General features: G+C 38.6%; 1 protein-coding gene across 2 annotated transcripts; it reads right to left on the reverse strand.

Moving 5' to 3' along the window:
- Nucleotides 1-3,077: 3,077 nt before the first annotated feature.
- Nucleotides 3,078-11,609, reverse strand: SNRNP27 (small nuclear ribonucleoprotein U4/U6.U5 subunit 27). Of its 2 annotated transcripts, XR_013996473.1 has the most exons (7): nucleotides 11,510-11,609; nucleotides 10,401-10,521; nucleotides 8,786-8,889; nucleotides 7,192-7,271; nucleotides 4,734-4,798; nucleotides 3,316-3,487; nucleotides 3,078-3,229 (listed from the first exon to the last, which is right to left on the reverse strand). XR_013996473.1 is itself a non-coding variant. In XM_081100542.1 (6 exons), exons 1-6 carry the CDS (start codon nucleotides 11,541-11,543, stop codon nucleotides 3,433-3,435), a joined length of 459 nt encoding a protein of 152 aa, XP_080956668.1. In that variant the 5' UTR covers nucleotides 11,544-11,609; the 3' UTR covers nucleotides 3,078-3,432. The 2 variants fall into 2 exon arrangements, 1 of the variants encoding a protein (XP_080956668.1); XM_081100542.1 differs by having other exon boundaries at nucleotides 3,078-3,487.
- Between the last annotated feature and the right edge of the window lie 4,921 nt (nucleotides 11,610-16,530).

Here is a 16,530-nt window from a genome sequence, read left to right on the forward strand (position 1 = left end):
TAAAATGGTCAAGCTGGAAGTATAAATTCAAGAGCCATGACAGGAGATGTTTGAAGTCACACAAATCGTCCAGGGATTGAGCCCTGAAGCACTCATAACATTTAGATATGTGAAAATAGAAGATTTGGTGTAACTTATGCCTATTGAGGGGCAGCAGCCTGTTAGAGGAAGATGAGAATGTTCCTTCCATCTTTGTTATTCTTACAGAATCAGACAATCTGATGGACAAAACATCCTTCAAACCAAGACTTCTCTTAGGATCAGAGGTGTCTTATCTCTGGATGTTAAAAGATTTCCTCCTTCTCTATTTCTTTGGTGTTAGCTGATGAGCACATACCTACTGACCTACCAGATATTTTCAGATTTCTTTTAAAAAAAAATTCTTATTGATTTCAGAGAGATAAGGAGAGGGTGAGAGAAAGAAAAACATACATGAGAGAGGATCATTGATAGGCTAACTCCTGCCCCACCCCCCCACTCCCAACAGGATCGAGCCTGCAACCCAGGCATGTGCCCTAACCAGGAATCGAACTGTGACTTCCTGGTTCATAGGTCTTCTCTCAAACACTGAGCCACAGTTGGGCTCAGATAATTTCTTTACAACTATGGTTGGGCTCAGATAATTTCTTTACAACTATGTTGCCTTGAGGATCTCAAGTCAAATCTCTAACACCAAACGAAGATGACAATCCAAAGACCTGCAATTTGGTTTGGGTTATATTATTTTATCCCAGAATTTTTAGCTTCCCTATTCAAACAATTGGGTGTGCACATGTATGGTCAGACAGTCCTTGTCCTGGATAATTTACAGATACACAAGTTTTGGTGAGTGGGGGTTTGGGAGTCTATTTAGCTCAGTTTGCAAAAAGTCCAAGCAAAATATTCTGACTGACTAGGGCAGTGACACTCACGCAATGGGTACTACAAGTTGTGCAGCTAATGTAGCACATTCAAATATTTAAGCACTGAAGGCAACCTGTAGTATAAACACCAATTATATCTGCCTTTATGGTCTGAAAAGCGTCAGCTTTCTCATCTGGGAAACGGAGATAATAATGCCTGCTATGTTCCACGGGGAGCAAATGAACCAAGGTGCTCTCTGCACACTGTATTATTTAATGCAGTCATTCTACTACTTTTCTTTTTATTTATTTATTCATTCTTTATTTTATTTTAAAACCCATATGGTTTTATTAACCAGTATCTCCCTAATACATTCAACGAGAGAGAGAGAGAGAGAGAGAGAGAGAGAGAGAGAGAGAGAGAGAGAAGAAGAAGAAGAAGAAGAAGAAGAAGAAGAAGAAGAAGAAAAAGAAGAGAAGAGAAGAGAAGAGAGAAGAGATGAAAAGATAAGACAACCCGTGAGTACTAGCCTTGTGTACTAGTAGGTTACTACTCTTTTCTTTCTATGGAATGACCTGCCAGGGAAGCTTTTAAAGAACTATAATAAATGGTCAAATTTCAGATGCAATGAAGGATTTAAAAATTCAGCTAAAGAAACATAAAATCATGTACATACAAGGACCATGATTATAGAATTTTTAAAAATAGTAATAGAGCCCTGACCGGTTTGGCTCAGTGGATACAGCGTCGGCCTCCGGACTCAAGGGTCCCAGGTTCGATTCTGGCCAAGGGCATGTACCTTAGTTGCAGGCACATACCCAGTAGGGAGTGTGCAGGAGGCAACCGATCGATATTTCTCTCTCATCGATGTTTTATAACTCTATCCCTCTCATTTCCTCTCTGTAAAAAATCAATAAAATATATTTTTAAAAAATAGTAATAGATTACAACATTCTGAAATAAACCATACTTGATGATTAAAAAAAAGAGGCAATATTACATGTGCTGATAAGAAATACTCTTAAGACTTACAAGTGAAAAAAAGGCTTGTTGCAAAATAATGTGTAGTTTGCTTACACATGAATACAATATGTATTTGCATATATCTCTGAGAAGATACACAATTAGCTCATCACTTTATATCCTTTGTGCTATCCAAATTGTGTTCCATGTTCTTGTACTCAAAAACAAACAACCCAAATTTAAAATCTAACTACGGAGCTCAAATACCAATGAGATGTGAAACAGAATGGGTAATGTTTATTATCTTCAATATAAAAAGTTTCCTTCAAGTAAGAAAAAGAAAACTTGCCAAAACACAAATGGAACCAAGATTTAGAATTAGCATTTTACAAAGGAAGATATATGACTAACATGTTTTTAAAATGTTCCTCCTCCCTAGAAATTAAATAAATTAAAAGCAAATACCAACACTTTACTCATCAGATTGGAAACTTTAAATAAATTATTACACCCAATATTAGTAATTGTGTATGAAATGAGAACTATACCTTACTGTCAGAGTCCATTACCTTTCTAGCAATATATATGTACCAAAACCCTTAAAACATGCACACGCGCACGCGCACACACACCCCTTTATCTCACATCTAGGAACCAAACCTAAGGAACTAATGCAACAAGTACAAAAAGATATATGTAACAGGGATACTACTTACAGCAAATCATGGCAGGGAAGCTAATGTTCACCAAGTAAATGATTAGTTAATAAAAAATTATGGTACAACCAACTACCTCCTAAAAGCTAAGTTTCCAAAGAATATGTAAGAATATTAAAAAGATATTCACAGCACATGGGAGAAAAAGGATTAGCAAAAGAGAACTGCATTCTGATCCCATGGTAGGGAGTAGGAAATATACACCCATAGAATCCTGAAAAGATATATACCAAAATATTAACATTGAGTGTTCCTGGGGAAGGTTATAGGTGATTTTGGCTTTTCTTTTACTGTTTGGTTTATCCCACGTTGTTTTGTGGGTTTTTTTGTGTTTTTTGTTTTTAAATAATAAGCATTTATTGCTTTTAAAAATGGGGGAAAGTAATAAGTGGTACTGAGGAAAAAACCCTCAGAAGATACAAAAATCCAGTTATACTTTTTCATTCTTTTAATTTTTTAACTACTAGGAATCCTATCTAAATCTAGACATGAAAAAAGAAAATGTACTGGGAGATATTTTATACAGTAATAAAAATTTTATCAAATACAGAGAGGTAGAAATAATTGCTTTATTTGAGACACTTACATCCAAATTACTTTTTTATGTGTTTTAAAAAGTCCTAACGAGCATCCAAGAAGAAAACATATACAGCTTCCACAGGAATAAGACAAAAAATGGGGTTGATGATTGCCCCAAATGATACTTCCTAAAAGAAAAAAATGTAATATTTAACATTTCTTCTTTTGAGGCAAGGTAAGTGAACTGCACACATCAAAGATAAAATTTTCTTACTTTACAAGGAGGAAGGGCTGTGATCCTGTCCTGTTTTGATGCATATGAAATACAAAATACAAAATCCACTCTTCTGATCATGAGGGGGGAAAAAATCATTCTTCAACATTTCAATTCTCACGCAATGAAATCCAAAGGTCTGTTGAATCCACCTTTGCGATTCATGTACTGCCTATGACAAGAAGAAAAAATTCAACGTTCATTAAAAAAAAATAAATTCTGGACTCCTTTTGTGAAAAAATATCCATGGTCCTGGTCAGGCTGCTTAGTTGTTTAGAGCATCGTCCCAATATACCAAGGTTGCAAGTTCTATCCCCAATCAGGGCACATATAAGAATCAATCAATCAAGGAATAAGTGCAACAACAAATTGACGTTTCTTTCTCTTTTTCCCCCTTCCTCTCTCTCTATAAAAAATGAGATGCTTCTGAAATTACACCTATAAATAACCTTTAAGATGGCAAAGTATAAGGTAAGAAGTACTCAAGATTATTTAATGTACAGTAAGAAGAGATTACTTCACTTTCAAAATAAGCAACAGCATTATAGATTTCTGTAAAATCCAAATAGAAGCATGGAAATATACTTTCAAAATTATTTGAGAAAATTCCACAGACTTAGAAAAAAATCAATTTATTTATTTTAAGTAACACCAAACACCTAGTTAAAGGATACAGAGCAGAGTTCAAAACACCTGCCAAGTAAATCTGATTACATACTGGACTGGTTTTCTCCATAACACTCTATTTAAAGGGAACTTTACAAAGGAATGTCAGTGATGATTCTGGTTCCTTAACACGTTAAACGCCCAGTCAGTCACCGGTGACTGACACTATACTTTCCGTCCGGAAGACAAAACAGGCTGGGCGCTTAACGTGTTAACTCACCAGCATTCTCAAATCACATTATTCATATTCTAAATTAATTGGAATATTAGTCTTTTATCAGTGGTAACGGTAGAGAGTAAGGCAATGTTTGAAGACATGTTCTTGACTTTTCCATTCATTAGGAATTCAGTAAGATTTCAAGTATGAATTGTCCCATGCTATTAATAAAATGTGTGTACTAATATATTTACAGTTGAAATCCTTACATCATCAATCCAAGTGAGTAATTCAGGAGTGATCTATTTTTTAAATCTATAATTATAATGAAATTAAAGTAAAAAGACTTTTAAAAATGTTCTGAAGAACTATCTATACAGTTGTAAAAGATTTATGCCAACTACCATTCTCTATAATAATCAGTTCACATGTAAATCAGAAATTAACACACCAGAATATAAGCAAGGAAGATTGAAACAAGGGACTGTACGGAAGATTGCTACATTTCCTACAAATAATTATCCGATAATAAATTCTTTCTCAAGCACATGATTTATATTACTGGTTCAAACATAATAATGGGGGTAATGCATACCTGTACTTCCTCTTCTGAGACACATTTATGGCATAGGCATTTACAGAACCATCCAACTTTTTTCCCTAGAGAAAAGCAATATATAAATTATAAAAACAGGAAGGATACATTAAATACCTTGATCAAAAGAATTGCATCCTATAGACAGACTTACATGGCAAGATCCATCTAAGAATGAGGTGGGCCAATGAGAAAAAGAATTTTCAGATCCTGATGATATCTCATGAGCTCCCAAGTATTACACTTCCGTTCACCTTTTTATAGTCACACATAAGCAAATAATACCATATTAAATTCAAGAGACATTCCTGGTGCCGAACCGGTTTGGCTCAGTGGACAGAGCGTCAGCCTGAGGACTCAAGGGTCCCAGGTTCGATTCCGGTCAAGGGCATGTACCTTGGTTGCAGGCACATCCTCACTGGGGGGCATGCAGGAGGCAGCTAATCGATGTTTCTCTCTCATCGATGTTTCTGACTCTCTATCCCTCTCCCTTCTTCTCTGTAAAAAATCAATAAAATTAAAGAAAAAAAAAAAGAGAGACATTCCTGGTTTATGTATTACGTGCAAGGCATGAAGGGAAATAGTGTAGCAGATCCTAACCTCTTTTGGTCAAAGAATTCTTTGAAACCATATATGTTAATAGTATTTTCTCTAGAAAAATTCACATTTTCAAATTATGGCTGGATCAGTCACCATTCATCTAAATCCCATTTCTTACACAGGCCTTGCAATTTGGGTTTTTAAATCAGAAATCAGAATACAGAGTAACATATGCTAATGTTGAGTGTCACTTATATCTTGGCCTTTTCTCATGTGGCTTCTGCCCTCTTTTTCATTAATTCCTTTATGGGTCTTTTGATTCAGCCAAGTTAACTCACCACTTGCTTTTCCTCATGTCTGAATTACCATCCCAACTCCCATTGGCTATCTTCAACTACGTGGTGCTTATACATCATTCAAGGCTCAATTCAAATGATCCAGAGGCATCGATACCCACCATGTTCCAACCTGCATTATCATAATGTATACACCTGATGTCATTTCCCCTATGAGACTGCAAGCTTCTTGAGGGAGGGATATGCCTTTGCATACTCACATCCTAGGCCACTGCACTTGCAGGTGCTCAGAAAATGATTGTTAAATGTATGAACATCATCGGTTAGCGCTCACTTGCATTCTCTCCCCCCCCCCCCCTCTCTCTCTCTCACACACACACACACACACACACAGAGCCCTCACATACATGACCCTCAATCCCCCCTTTCCTCATTATTACTCATGGGAGTGTACCCTATCAGTCTGTGTTAGGGGAAAAAAAGGATTCTTACTCACTGGCCTAAAGGCATATACAAATGAGGCACATATTTAAAGTGGAGCTAAAATAAATATATTTGACCTTACTTTTCCTGTTTTCACTACATTTTGGGGGAAGGGAAGAATAATGGGTAAATTACTTGAGGTGCAGGATTTTGACCTCCCAAGAACAAGTATCTTGAGATGGAGCATGTTCACCATAAGCTTCCCGAAGTATACGATAACTTTCAGCAGCACTTTTCTTCAAAATAAAGTAATGAATTAAAACTTTCCACAGATGCTTTTTTGGCACAAAATTCAACATTTTTAAGCATAAAAATATCTGTGATGTTAACACCTTCAGAAAATTTGACATATGAAGTTTTGAAGCTTGTTGTCAATACAACAAAATAGCATACATATCAACTCACATATATATCAACATATGTGTAACTCCATCTATTGAAAAAAATCCACATTATTAACCGGTACACCTAGTAAATGCCTCCCAAATGTGCTCCAAGGCTGCCCTAGGTCATCTGTCTAAAACACATACAAATCCTATCACTCATTTTCTTCAAAATCTTTGCTTTCTCTCACCACCTAAAGAATCATCTCTTCTGAGGGTGGGAGGGAGGGGGGGAAGGGAGGGGAAATTGGAGATATCTGCAATACTATCAATAATAAAATATATATAAGAATCAACTCTATATTCCTTAGCATGGCAAAGTGCAGCAAAAGTCCGCTATGATTTGCTTCCTACCTCTATTTCCAGCCTCATTGTAGTCAGTGGCTCATCAGCATCTTTTTAACAGCCACTGAATTTGAAATTCCCACAATACACTATGCTACTTCATGTCTACCGGGCATTTTCATGAACTCCTCCTTCTACTTAAAATGATCTTCCTCTCTTCTTTCTATTGGCCCTTTAAGATCTAACTCGACCCTATCCCAGGCAAACACTCCCTGGATTCAATGGCACCTCACTGCTTCCTTCTCTGTACCCTCAAACCGCTTCACACAGACAGTTATTATCTTTTAACTGAATAAACTTGTATCAATGGAAGCAATTACATAGTCAACAGTAAAAAAATATGAAAAAATGGGACAGTCATAATGGATTAATTCAATTCAAACTGCATAAGTGGCTTCAAGTTTTACTTACTTTTGTTGAGTCAAAGGAGGCAAATCCCATTATCTTCATCATTTCTATTTCTTCTTCTGTTTTTCCCTCTAAGTCTTCCTCTGCAAAAATAAGTGAAAAATTTTAAAACTCTATCATTTTATATATATTAAAGCAAAGGTGGCACTAGATTAACAGTCACTCCACCTGACCAGCAGAGAACATACAAAACAATCAGCTAAAGACTTAAGTCTAGCCCAGCTGCTGTGACTTAGTGATTGAGCGTTAACTATGAACTAGGGAGGTCATGGTTTGATTCCTGGTCAGGGCACATATCCCGGTTTTGGGCTCAATCCCCAGTGGGGATGTGCAGGACACAACTGATCAATGCTTTTTCATCATTGACGTTTCTATCTTTCTCTCCCTCTCCCATGTTCTCTGAAATAAACTGTTTTTTATACACACACACACACACACACACACACACACACACAAGACTTAAGCTAATGAAAAAAATTCCTCTTCCATTTGTAATGTAACTTTTAAAAAAATTCTTTATTGTTTAAAGCCGTGGTCGGCAAACCACGGCTCGCGGGCCACATGCGGCTCTTTGGCCCCTTGAGTGTGACTCTTCCACAAAATACCACGTGTGGGCGCGCATGTACAATGCAATTGAAACTTCGTGGCCCAAGCGCAGAAGTCGGTATTTTGTGGAAGAGCCGGTATTTTGTGGAAGAGCCACATTTAAGGGGCCAAAGAGCCACATGTGGCTCGCGAGCTGCTGTTTGCTGACCACTGGAAGTATTACATAAGTCTCCCCTTTCCCCCAGTGTCCTCTCCCCGGCCACCCCCAACCCCCAGCACATGCCCTCAACTCCCTACTGTCTGTGTCCATTGGTTATGCATATGCAGGCATATAAGTCCTTTGGTTGATCTCTTACCCCTTCACCCCCCGCCTTCCCTCATAGGATGGACAGTCTGTTTGATGGTTCTATGACTCTGGTTTTAATTTTGCTCATCAGTTTATGTTGTTCATTATATTCCACAAATGAGTGAGATCATGTGATATTCATCTTTCTCTGACTGGTTTATTTCACTCAGCATAATGCTCTCCAGTTCCATCTATGCTGTTGCAAATGGTAAGAGTTCCTTCTTTTTTACAGCAGCATAGTATTCCATCGTGTAGAAGTACCACAGGTTTCTAATCCACTCATCTGCTGATGGGCACTTAGGCTGTTTCCAAATCTTAGCTATGGTGAATTGTGCAAGCAGACTGTAACTTGAGGTGCAAGGAAGGAATGTGCTCTCCACCTTCCAACAGAAGAAACTGCTTAAAAGGAAATGCTGAAGCCTTTAGGCAGGACCCCTTTCATATCAGACATGACACTTGTTTCGAAGGTACTTCCAAAATAAAATATGCTCACATTTTTAATTGTCCTCCCAATATCAGGAGCACCATAGATAACCAGGAACTCAAAGGGACAATTAAAACAAAATCTCAATCCATATGCAATGAATACTATAAACAACTTAATATATCTTAATAGTTAAAAATTATACTTTTATAATGTTATCATGCCTGAAGTTATCTAAACAAGGCTGCACTCTTCCTACTGTTATTTTCTAATAACATTACCAGTTATCTGACGTTCTTTGCTCTTTGTTTCTTTCTTTTCCTCATCTCTTCTTTCTTTCAGTCGAGAAGGAGAAGGAGATGTGGATCTATGTCGTCTTGGGGATCTAATATTTAATAAGTAAACATGTCAGAAACACACACATACCTGGTCACTGTGTCAATCAGCACAGATATGCATGAGTGCCTGAAAGGTAAAGGCTGAACAAGAGCCAGGCTGCCGAGAACCACGAGCCCATTTCCTATAGAAGAATAAGCTAGGAGGTTCTGCCTACCCCAATTGTTAGCAAAAACACAGTCTTGCTCAGTATAGCTAGGGCTAAAAAATGTTCTGCAAGGCAGAAAAACGTAACTAAACAGTTTCTAACAACTGCACATAAACACAAAACGTTGACTTAAACAGCAAAGGATACTTATTAGGAAATCACAAGTTCATTCTAAGGTACTTCCAAGATCTCACATTTTTTATTACATACTTGAATAAATCTTTATCACCAAAAAGTCAATAAAAACAAAACAAACACTTATTTCTTATTTTTGCCAAGCATCATGTTAAGTGCTTTTCTGGCATTATTTCTCATTTACTCCTAAAGGCAACTCTAGGAGTAGAGACTTATTAACCCCATTCACCCAGGGAAATGTTAGGTTGAGAATAAGATGGGCTTAAGTCCCCCTCATTTCATGGCATTGTAAATCAAGCATGTCAAACTCGCAGCCCACAACAAATATCTTTTCAGCCCAGCCAATATAATGGTGTGTAAGAAACGTTTTAATAAAAATTTCATAACTTAATTTTTACAATATCCTGTTATACATAATTATTAATAACAATGTTCGCTAATGACTGGCCCCTATAATCGTGTTGCATTCATTTCCCTTACACGTCTTACATGCAGGCGCACCATTTCTCTCCACTAAATCTAGCAGCGAATATTTTAGCAGCCGATTGCCACATCATTAGTCTTTTTTTAAAAAAAATATATTTTATTGATATTTTAGAGAAGAAGGGAGAGGGAATAGAGAGTTGGAAACATTGATCAGCTGCCTCCTGCACACCCCCCACTGGGGATGTGCCCGCAACCAAGGCACATGCCCTTGACCAGAATCGAACCTGGGACCCTTCAGTCCGCAGGCCAACGCTCTATCCACTGAGCCAAACCAGTTAGGGCAACACATCATTAGTCTTGTACTGACTTGTTTGGTGTGCACAACAGGAAATGTTTCACTTTCAGAGAAGAAGAAAAATAAGTTTATTTGCGTTACACTTATTAATTTGTACAGTTATTCAGTGTCTGGTAAATTAAAGTTCAAGAAAAAATATTAATTTTTATTAAAATGTTCTATTATTTTAACGATTACTCATTTATTTCAGCCCTTTGTATTGAGCATGTCTCTATCAAAATAAACCTACATTTCTATGAAAATTGAAGCTTTTTTTTTTTTTGCGGCCCACAGAAACTTAAACCTTATCTGGCCCACGTTAGCCTTTGAGTTTGACATGCTTGTGAGTTTGACATGCTTGTTGTAAATGGCCTTATAAGTGATAAAAACAAAGTAAAGGGCAACAACTAGTTTCTCTGGGGCTCGTGGTAAAGCGCTGCCCATGTTCCGCACTTACCTGGAGCGTCTTCTGTGCGGGGATCGAGAGCGGCTCCTTCTCCGATCTCTCTCCCTGGACCGAGACCTTTCCCGGCGCCTGCGTTCTCTCTCGCGCGAAGTGGACCGGGATCGCCTGCGTTCTAACACAAGGAACAAAATTGCAGAGCCAAAATTTACCTCAAATATTTAGAGCTGGGCTGTCTCATAGGAATATAATGCAAGCCATTTCTAGTATTCACATTAAAAAAATAAAAAGGTGAAATAAGTTTTAACAAAATGTTATTTGACTAAATATATATATTTCCAAACTATTATCATTTCAAAAAGTACTCAATATAAGAAAGTATTGAGATGATGCTACCTTTTCCGTACTAAATTAAGGAAATCCGGTGTGTATCCTACAATTAAACAGCACTTCTTAATCCTGATTGGGCACATCTTTATTCTGACTGGGATCCTCAATAACCATATGTGGATGCCGGCCCCATTTAACTTTAAAGAAAATCACGTCTTGACAAGTTGAAGGTGGTAAAAACCACCCAGGGGCAGAACCGAGGGTCTAAGTCAGAGTACACGGCCCTGCCTCACTTATGGGGCTGGGGATCAGGAGACCTTAGGACCTAAGGCTTAGGGGGTGCGCTCCCAGGACACACGATTCCCCATTACAATACACCGGAGAAACCTACCTTGAGCATTAAGACACAGGCAGTATCACATGCTGAGTGCTATGGAAAGTGCCATTATTGCTCACATCAGTATTTAAACTAGGTAATATTACCCCCAATGTCTAATTATGGGAATTCGGACTGAGAAAGGTTGGATGGCTTACACACGGTCACCCAGAAATTAAATGAAAAAACCGTGGTCTGATTCTAAATTATCAGGTACAATAATAACAAAAGTTACTATTGGAGGCTGATAAAGAGCGAAACGCCAATTTAGAAGGGAAAAACCCTGCTTCGGAACCGAAGCGCCGAGGTCTTCGTTCCCCCCATCCACACAGACACCCGCTTGTCTCCTTCTCAGGCGTAAAGGGCCTGCATCTCCGCGGCCCTCGCACAGAAAATAAGGGGGAATAGGAAGCGCCTCTAACCGAGCCCCAGGCCCTCCGAATTCTTCCAGACTCACCCCGCCTCGGAGATCGGGAGCGGCTACGACCCATTTGGAAGGCTCCTCTACCTCACACCGCCTCGGAAACGACTGAGCAACAACTTCCGTGAAGGCCGGAAGTGCGCTTTCACTGCCGACTGGAAAACGTTGAAACCACTCACAAGGGTTCCGCGTCTAACGAAGTGCGGCTGCGCAAAGCCAGCCCAGCATCAAAGGGCCCACTGGAGCGGGAGATGCGGCTGAGAACCAAGTTGTTACTTCCGCTCTTCCAGCCCCATTTTCGCCGAGGTTTTTGTTTCACGGTGGGCATTAACGTGTTCTAGTTGATGTTGTTATAGAAATCCGGAAAAAACCATATATCCACCACCCTAACACAGTTTTCTTTCCGCCACTTATCTTGGCAGTTCTTGTTAAATGCACAAGACTTTTCATATCAAATCAATTCTAAACTGCAAGCAGTCCAAGCCCACACCGGGAAGCACCAGGGTGGGTCAGGAGGCAGAGGGAGCCAGGGGAAAGCATGGGTAAGAGACATGATTGTGGTTTTTGCAGGAAGGAATGGGAGAGACAGGGCGAATTTATGATTGGCGAATTTGCATAATTTCAGCGGGTTTGGGGATATAGAGGCTGTGCAGGTTTGTTTGGTACCTGGCCCTGGAGTCATTAGGGCAGAGGAATGTTGCCTGGCTTGTGAAAGTTTGGTAAAGAAGGTGGTTGGAGGATATAGGCTAACAATTGAAAGGCACTCTCCCAAGAGTCCAGGTGTCAAAACATGAGAAAGTAAAATAAAAAGGCATGAGCAATACAGTTATTCAAAGGAACATTTATTGCACACCTGCGTACCAGAGGATTAATAGTTAAAAAGGCATACCTGCTCTTGAGTAGACTGCTGGCCACTGAGGGATACAAACTAGTAAACAGTGTGAATGTGCATTGATGGGGAAAACATGAGGGCACATAAGACTGGTACCTAACTGGTTTTGAAGGAGAGGGTTGTCAAGAGAAGTTTCCAGAAGGAAATGATGTCCAAACAAGACCTTAAGGATGAGTACAAATTAGCTAGGTGAAATGGGGTGACACTTGTGGTAAAAGGTAGAACAGGTTGTCAAGGCTGAAAATGCAAGAGTAAGAATGGGCTATGCAGGGAAATAAAAGTAGGGAAGCCATTTGGGGAACAAGGAGTAGAAATCTAAAGACACTGCTAGAATAGACTTGTAAACTATGGCAGCTATCCTGAGACAAAGGATGGGAGGGAATCAGATTGAGTTAGTTCAGAGAACACTTGAAAAATGTAGAGGCTTCACCGTGGGGAATATAATAGGAGGCTGGTTCAATAATCTAGATTGGAAATTACAGTGGCCAATAGTAGAATGCTGTCAGTAGGTAGGTACGGTGGAACGTGCTAACACTTGGTAAACAGTTAGTGAAACCTAAATAACTTGGTGATGTTTAGAGGCAGAGGATGAGGGAATTAGAAGATTCAAGAAAGACAGACATCCAGGTTTCAGGTTTGTGGAACTAGGTAGATGGTAGCAACATTTGCTAAGATAAGGCATGTAGGATAAAATCTGGGGAAAGAAGATACCTTCAGATCAGGACAAGGTAATTTGAGGTGCCATTTTGAACACCCAAGAGGAGATGCCGACTAGGTGTGTTTCTGGAATTCAGAAGAAAGATCTATGCTGGAACCACAGAAAAATAAATCATCAGAATACAGATGTGCACTTGAAGCACAGAGAGTGCATGAAGTCACCCACCTGGTGCAAGCTCAGGAACAAGGGCCTGGAGATAGCCAGAGGAAGAACCCACAAAGACTAAGGAATGACCAGAAAAACAGGAGGAAAACGGGGTGAGTGTGGTATCAGAGAAGTTTAAGAGAAGGCTGCTTTTTTTTTTTTTTTTTAAATACATTTTATTGATCCTTTACAGAGAGAAAGGGAAAGAGATAGAGAGCCAGAAACATCGATGAGAGAGAAACACCGATCAGCTGCCTCCTGCACATCTCCCACCGGGGACATGCCCGCAACCCAGGTACATGCCCCTGACCGGAATCGAACCTGGGACCTTTCAGTCCGCAGGCCGACGCTCTACCCACTGAGCCAAACCGGTTTCGGCGAGAAGGCTGCTTTTTAAAGGCGAATAAAGTGGTTAATTTGAAATGTTAGTTAAAAGGAGTGAAAAAAAATTCCAAACACATGGAGACTAATAGTTTGCAAAAAAGCCATTGTTGACTCTGGAAGTTTTAGTGAAGTTGAGTTGTGGATGGCTTTTGAAGTGAAGACAATTTGGGGAATCCTTGGAGTTTGGTGATGTTGGGTAAATCATATAGTGGGTAGAGGTAAATGTGTGACTGACCGTTTTTCAAAGATGGGAGAATCTTACATCCACTCAAATATTGGTGTGAATGAGTCAGAATAGAGGAAAAAAGAAGAGAAAGGGAAAAAGCAAACAATTAAATTCTATAAAGGGGATCAGTCTTTGCCAATAAATGGCTCCTCCTCTTTAAGATGTGGGATAGAAATTGGGTTCTGCTAGGGCTTGCCTATGTACTGATCAAGTCGCCCTCTCTTAGGATGTACATTACCCAGCACTGTATATCTTCAGCATTGTATCTGGAAGAAAACCCTCTATATTTCCAATACATGGTTTGAAGTTCTCTCATTCTAAGGCCATTGAGATAGAATTTGAGTGCGGAGGTCAACACTTGTGATCATATTTGTGTGTTTCTTCCCCAACCAACCAGATTTCCTCAATAAAGCCAAACTGTGTTTAAATTTTGTGTACCTTATGTAAGAATCAACATGAACCATCTGTGATTCTCTGCAAATGTACTATCTCTAGCTTTTGTTAAATTTTGTTTTACCTTTGCAGTCCTGTTTCAGATAAACCTTTACAAAAGTATCCTACTTTACCATTCCATATGGATGCCTGCTATTGAGTCAGTAATTTCCACCTAGTTAGATGTAGTCTGACCACTAGTTAGCAGTGATTGATGTTGTTTGAGACTTTGCTTTTTTACATCTGTACCCTGAACCTGGGACAAATTTCAGGCTCTGGTTGGGGAAAGAACTGTACTATGCCTTTAAAAAAAAAAATGCCACCAAGCAATTAGATCCACATTGCTTGAAATATGACTCAACATATCATTTTAGGTGATTGGCAAATCATCACCTAATTTGTACTCTTGCTCTATTATCTTTATTGTTCTTTACATGGGTTCACCTTTAAGGGAATAAAACCTTTGACATGGTTTTAATATTGACAGTCCAGCATTCTAGACCAAATCTATTTGATAGAGCTTTCTGCAATGATGGGCATATTCTATCTGCACTGTCCCATTTGGTAGCCAGTAGTTCCGTGTGATTACTAAGCACTTGCAGTGTGCTTAATGTGACTGAGAAAGTACATTTTATTTTAATGAACTCAAATTTAGATACCCACAGTGAGTCTTGGTAACCCTATTTTTGCATGTGATGTCACAAATTGTTCAGTAAACATGGTAATAGTATTCAAAGGCTTGAAATTCAATAAAATGTTAGCTGCTAAACACTTGCTAAAAAAGCTAATGACTACCATTGTTCATTTAATTTTGGCTTGCTAAGTTTCCAGTCATCCCCTCAATTTTGTGAACCTGATTTAATGGACTTCGATTTACTGGACAAAATTCTGGTCCATATGTCATATGTGAAAAGTAACACTCTGTTAATTTTAAAATTCTTTTTAACCAAGATCTGCTTAAAATTAAATTAACGGATTCTTCTATTATTAATTCACTGTTAATTTTTATTTTTTGGTAATCTTTGAAGATATTTTTTCTATTGATTTTTTTAAAAGAAAAATATTTTTATTAATTTCAAAGCGGAGGGAGAGGGAGAGATAGAAACATTGATGAGAGAGAACCACTGATCAGTTGCCTCCTGCACGACCCACACTGGGGATTGAGCCCGCAAACCTGGCATATGCCCTGATTGGGAATCAAATTGTGACTTCCTGGTTCATAGGTTGACTCTCATCCACTGAGCGACGCCAGCTGGGTTCACTGTTATTTTTAACAAATTTTAGGGAATAGGCCATATGTTGGAACACTAGTAATTTTGCCAACATAAATATTACACATGTACAACTATATTCTACATATTTAACTGATGTTCTAACATACATTAAGCCACACCCCAGTTATGTGCATTTATTTACTCCTGGTAACTGGTGAATGCATGCATTTACTAGACCTATTCAATATAAATTTAAAATTACTGCAATACATATAGAAAACTTTACCGTGATATTTAACTTTTCATACAAACTTAATTTTAATTACACAAATGTGTTTACACAAAAATAGGTAAGCTAATTAATGTTTTAACATATACATTTGGAAAGCCTACTTTATTTTAAAACAGACTAACAGATACCTTGCCTGAATTATTAGTCTGTTAGATTGAGGTCTTACTGTACTGTCAACAATAAAAAATAAATGAAAAAATAATATTTAGTTGTAAAATGATCCTACAGCGTATTATTTGCATTTTAAAAATCCCAATGTATTTTCCTCATTTTGAACTCTTTGTTACTCATATACACGCACAGATAAAGGTCTGAAAAGATACGGTGCAAAGGACAATAGGACCAGGATGAGGGGTACTGTGCAAATGGGATTTACCTTTGTCATAATGTTTTAAAATTTTTACAGGGAAAATGTGTCTAGTCCTAGACGGTTTGGCTCCGTGGATAGAGCATCAGCCTCAGACTGAATGGTCCTGGTTTCGATTCCAGTCAAGGGCACGTACTTCAGTTGCAGGTTCCCCGCCATGGTTCGAATGCGTGCAGGAGGCAACCAACTGATGTCTCTCTCATACTGGTGTTTCTCTGTCTCTCCCTCTCCCTTCCACTCTTTCTAAAAATCAATTGAAAAATATCCTCGGGTAAGGATTAACAAAAAGAAAATGTGTCTATTACTTAGGTAAGTGAAGGTTAACATAAAAATGAAGGGAAGTGGCCAAGTGAAAAAAGGTCACAAAATCAACAGATATTGACTGCTT

The sequence above is a fragment of the Myotis nattereri genome, assembly GCF_964212035.1.
Source record: "Myotis nattereri genome assembly, chromosome: 10".
Taxonomy (NCBI): domain Eukaryota; kingdom Metazoa; phylum Chordata; class Mammalia; order Chiroptera; family Vespertilionidae; genus Myotis; species Myotis nattereri.

Bases quoted from the DNA above. Each gene is read 5' to 3' on its own strand.
- SNRNP27 (XM_081100542.1), bottom strand. From the start codon at position 11,543: ATGGGTCGTAGCCGCTCCCGATCTCCGAGGCGGG. The intron at 8,890-10,400 runs GTAAGTGCGGAA...ATTAAATATTAG, and splicing joins CCGCACAGAAGACGCTCCAG to ATCCCCAAGACGACATAGAT. The intron at 3,488-4,733 runs GTATGCATTACC...TTCTTGTCATAG, and splicing joins TCTCAGAAGAGGAAGTACAG to GCAGTACATGAATCGCAAAG.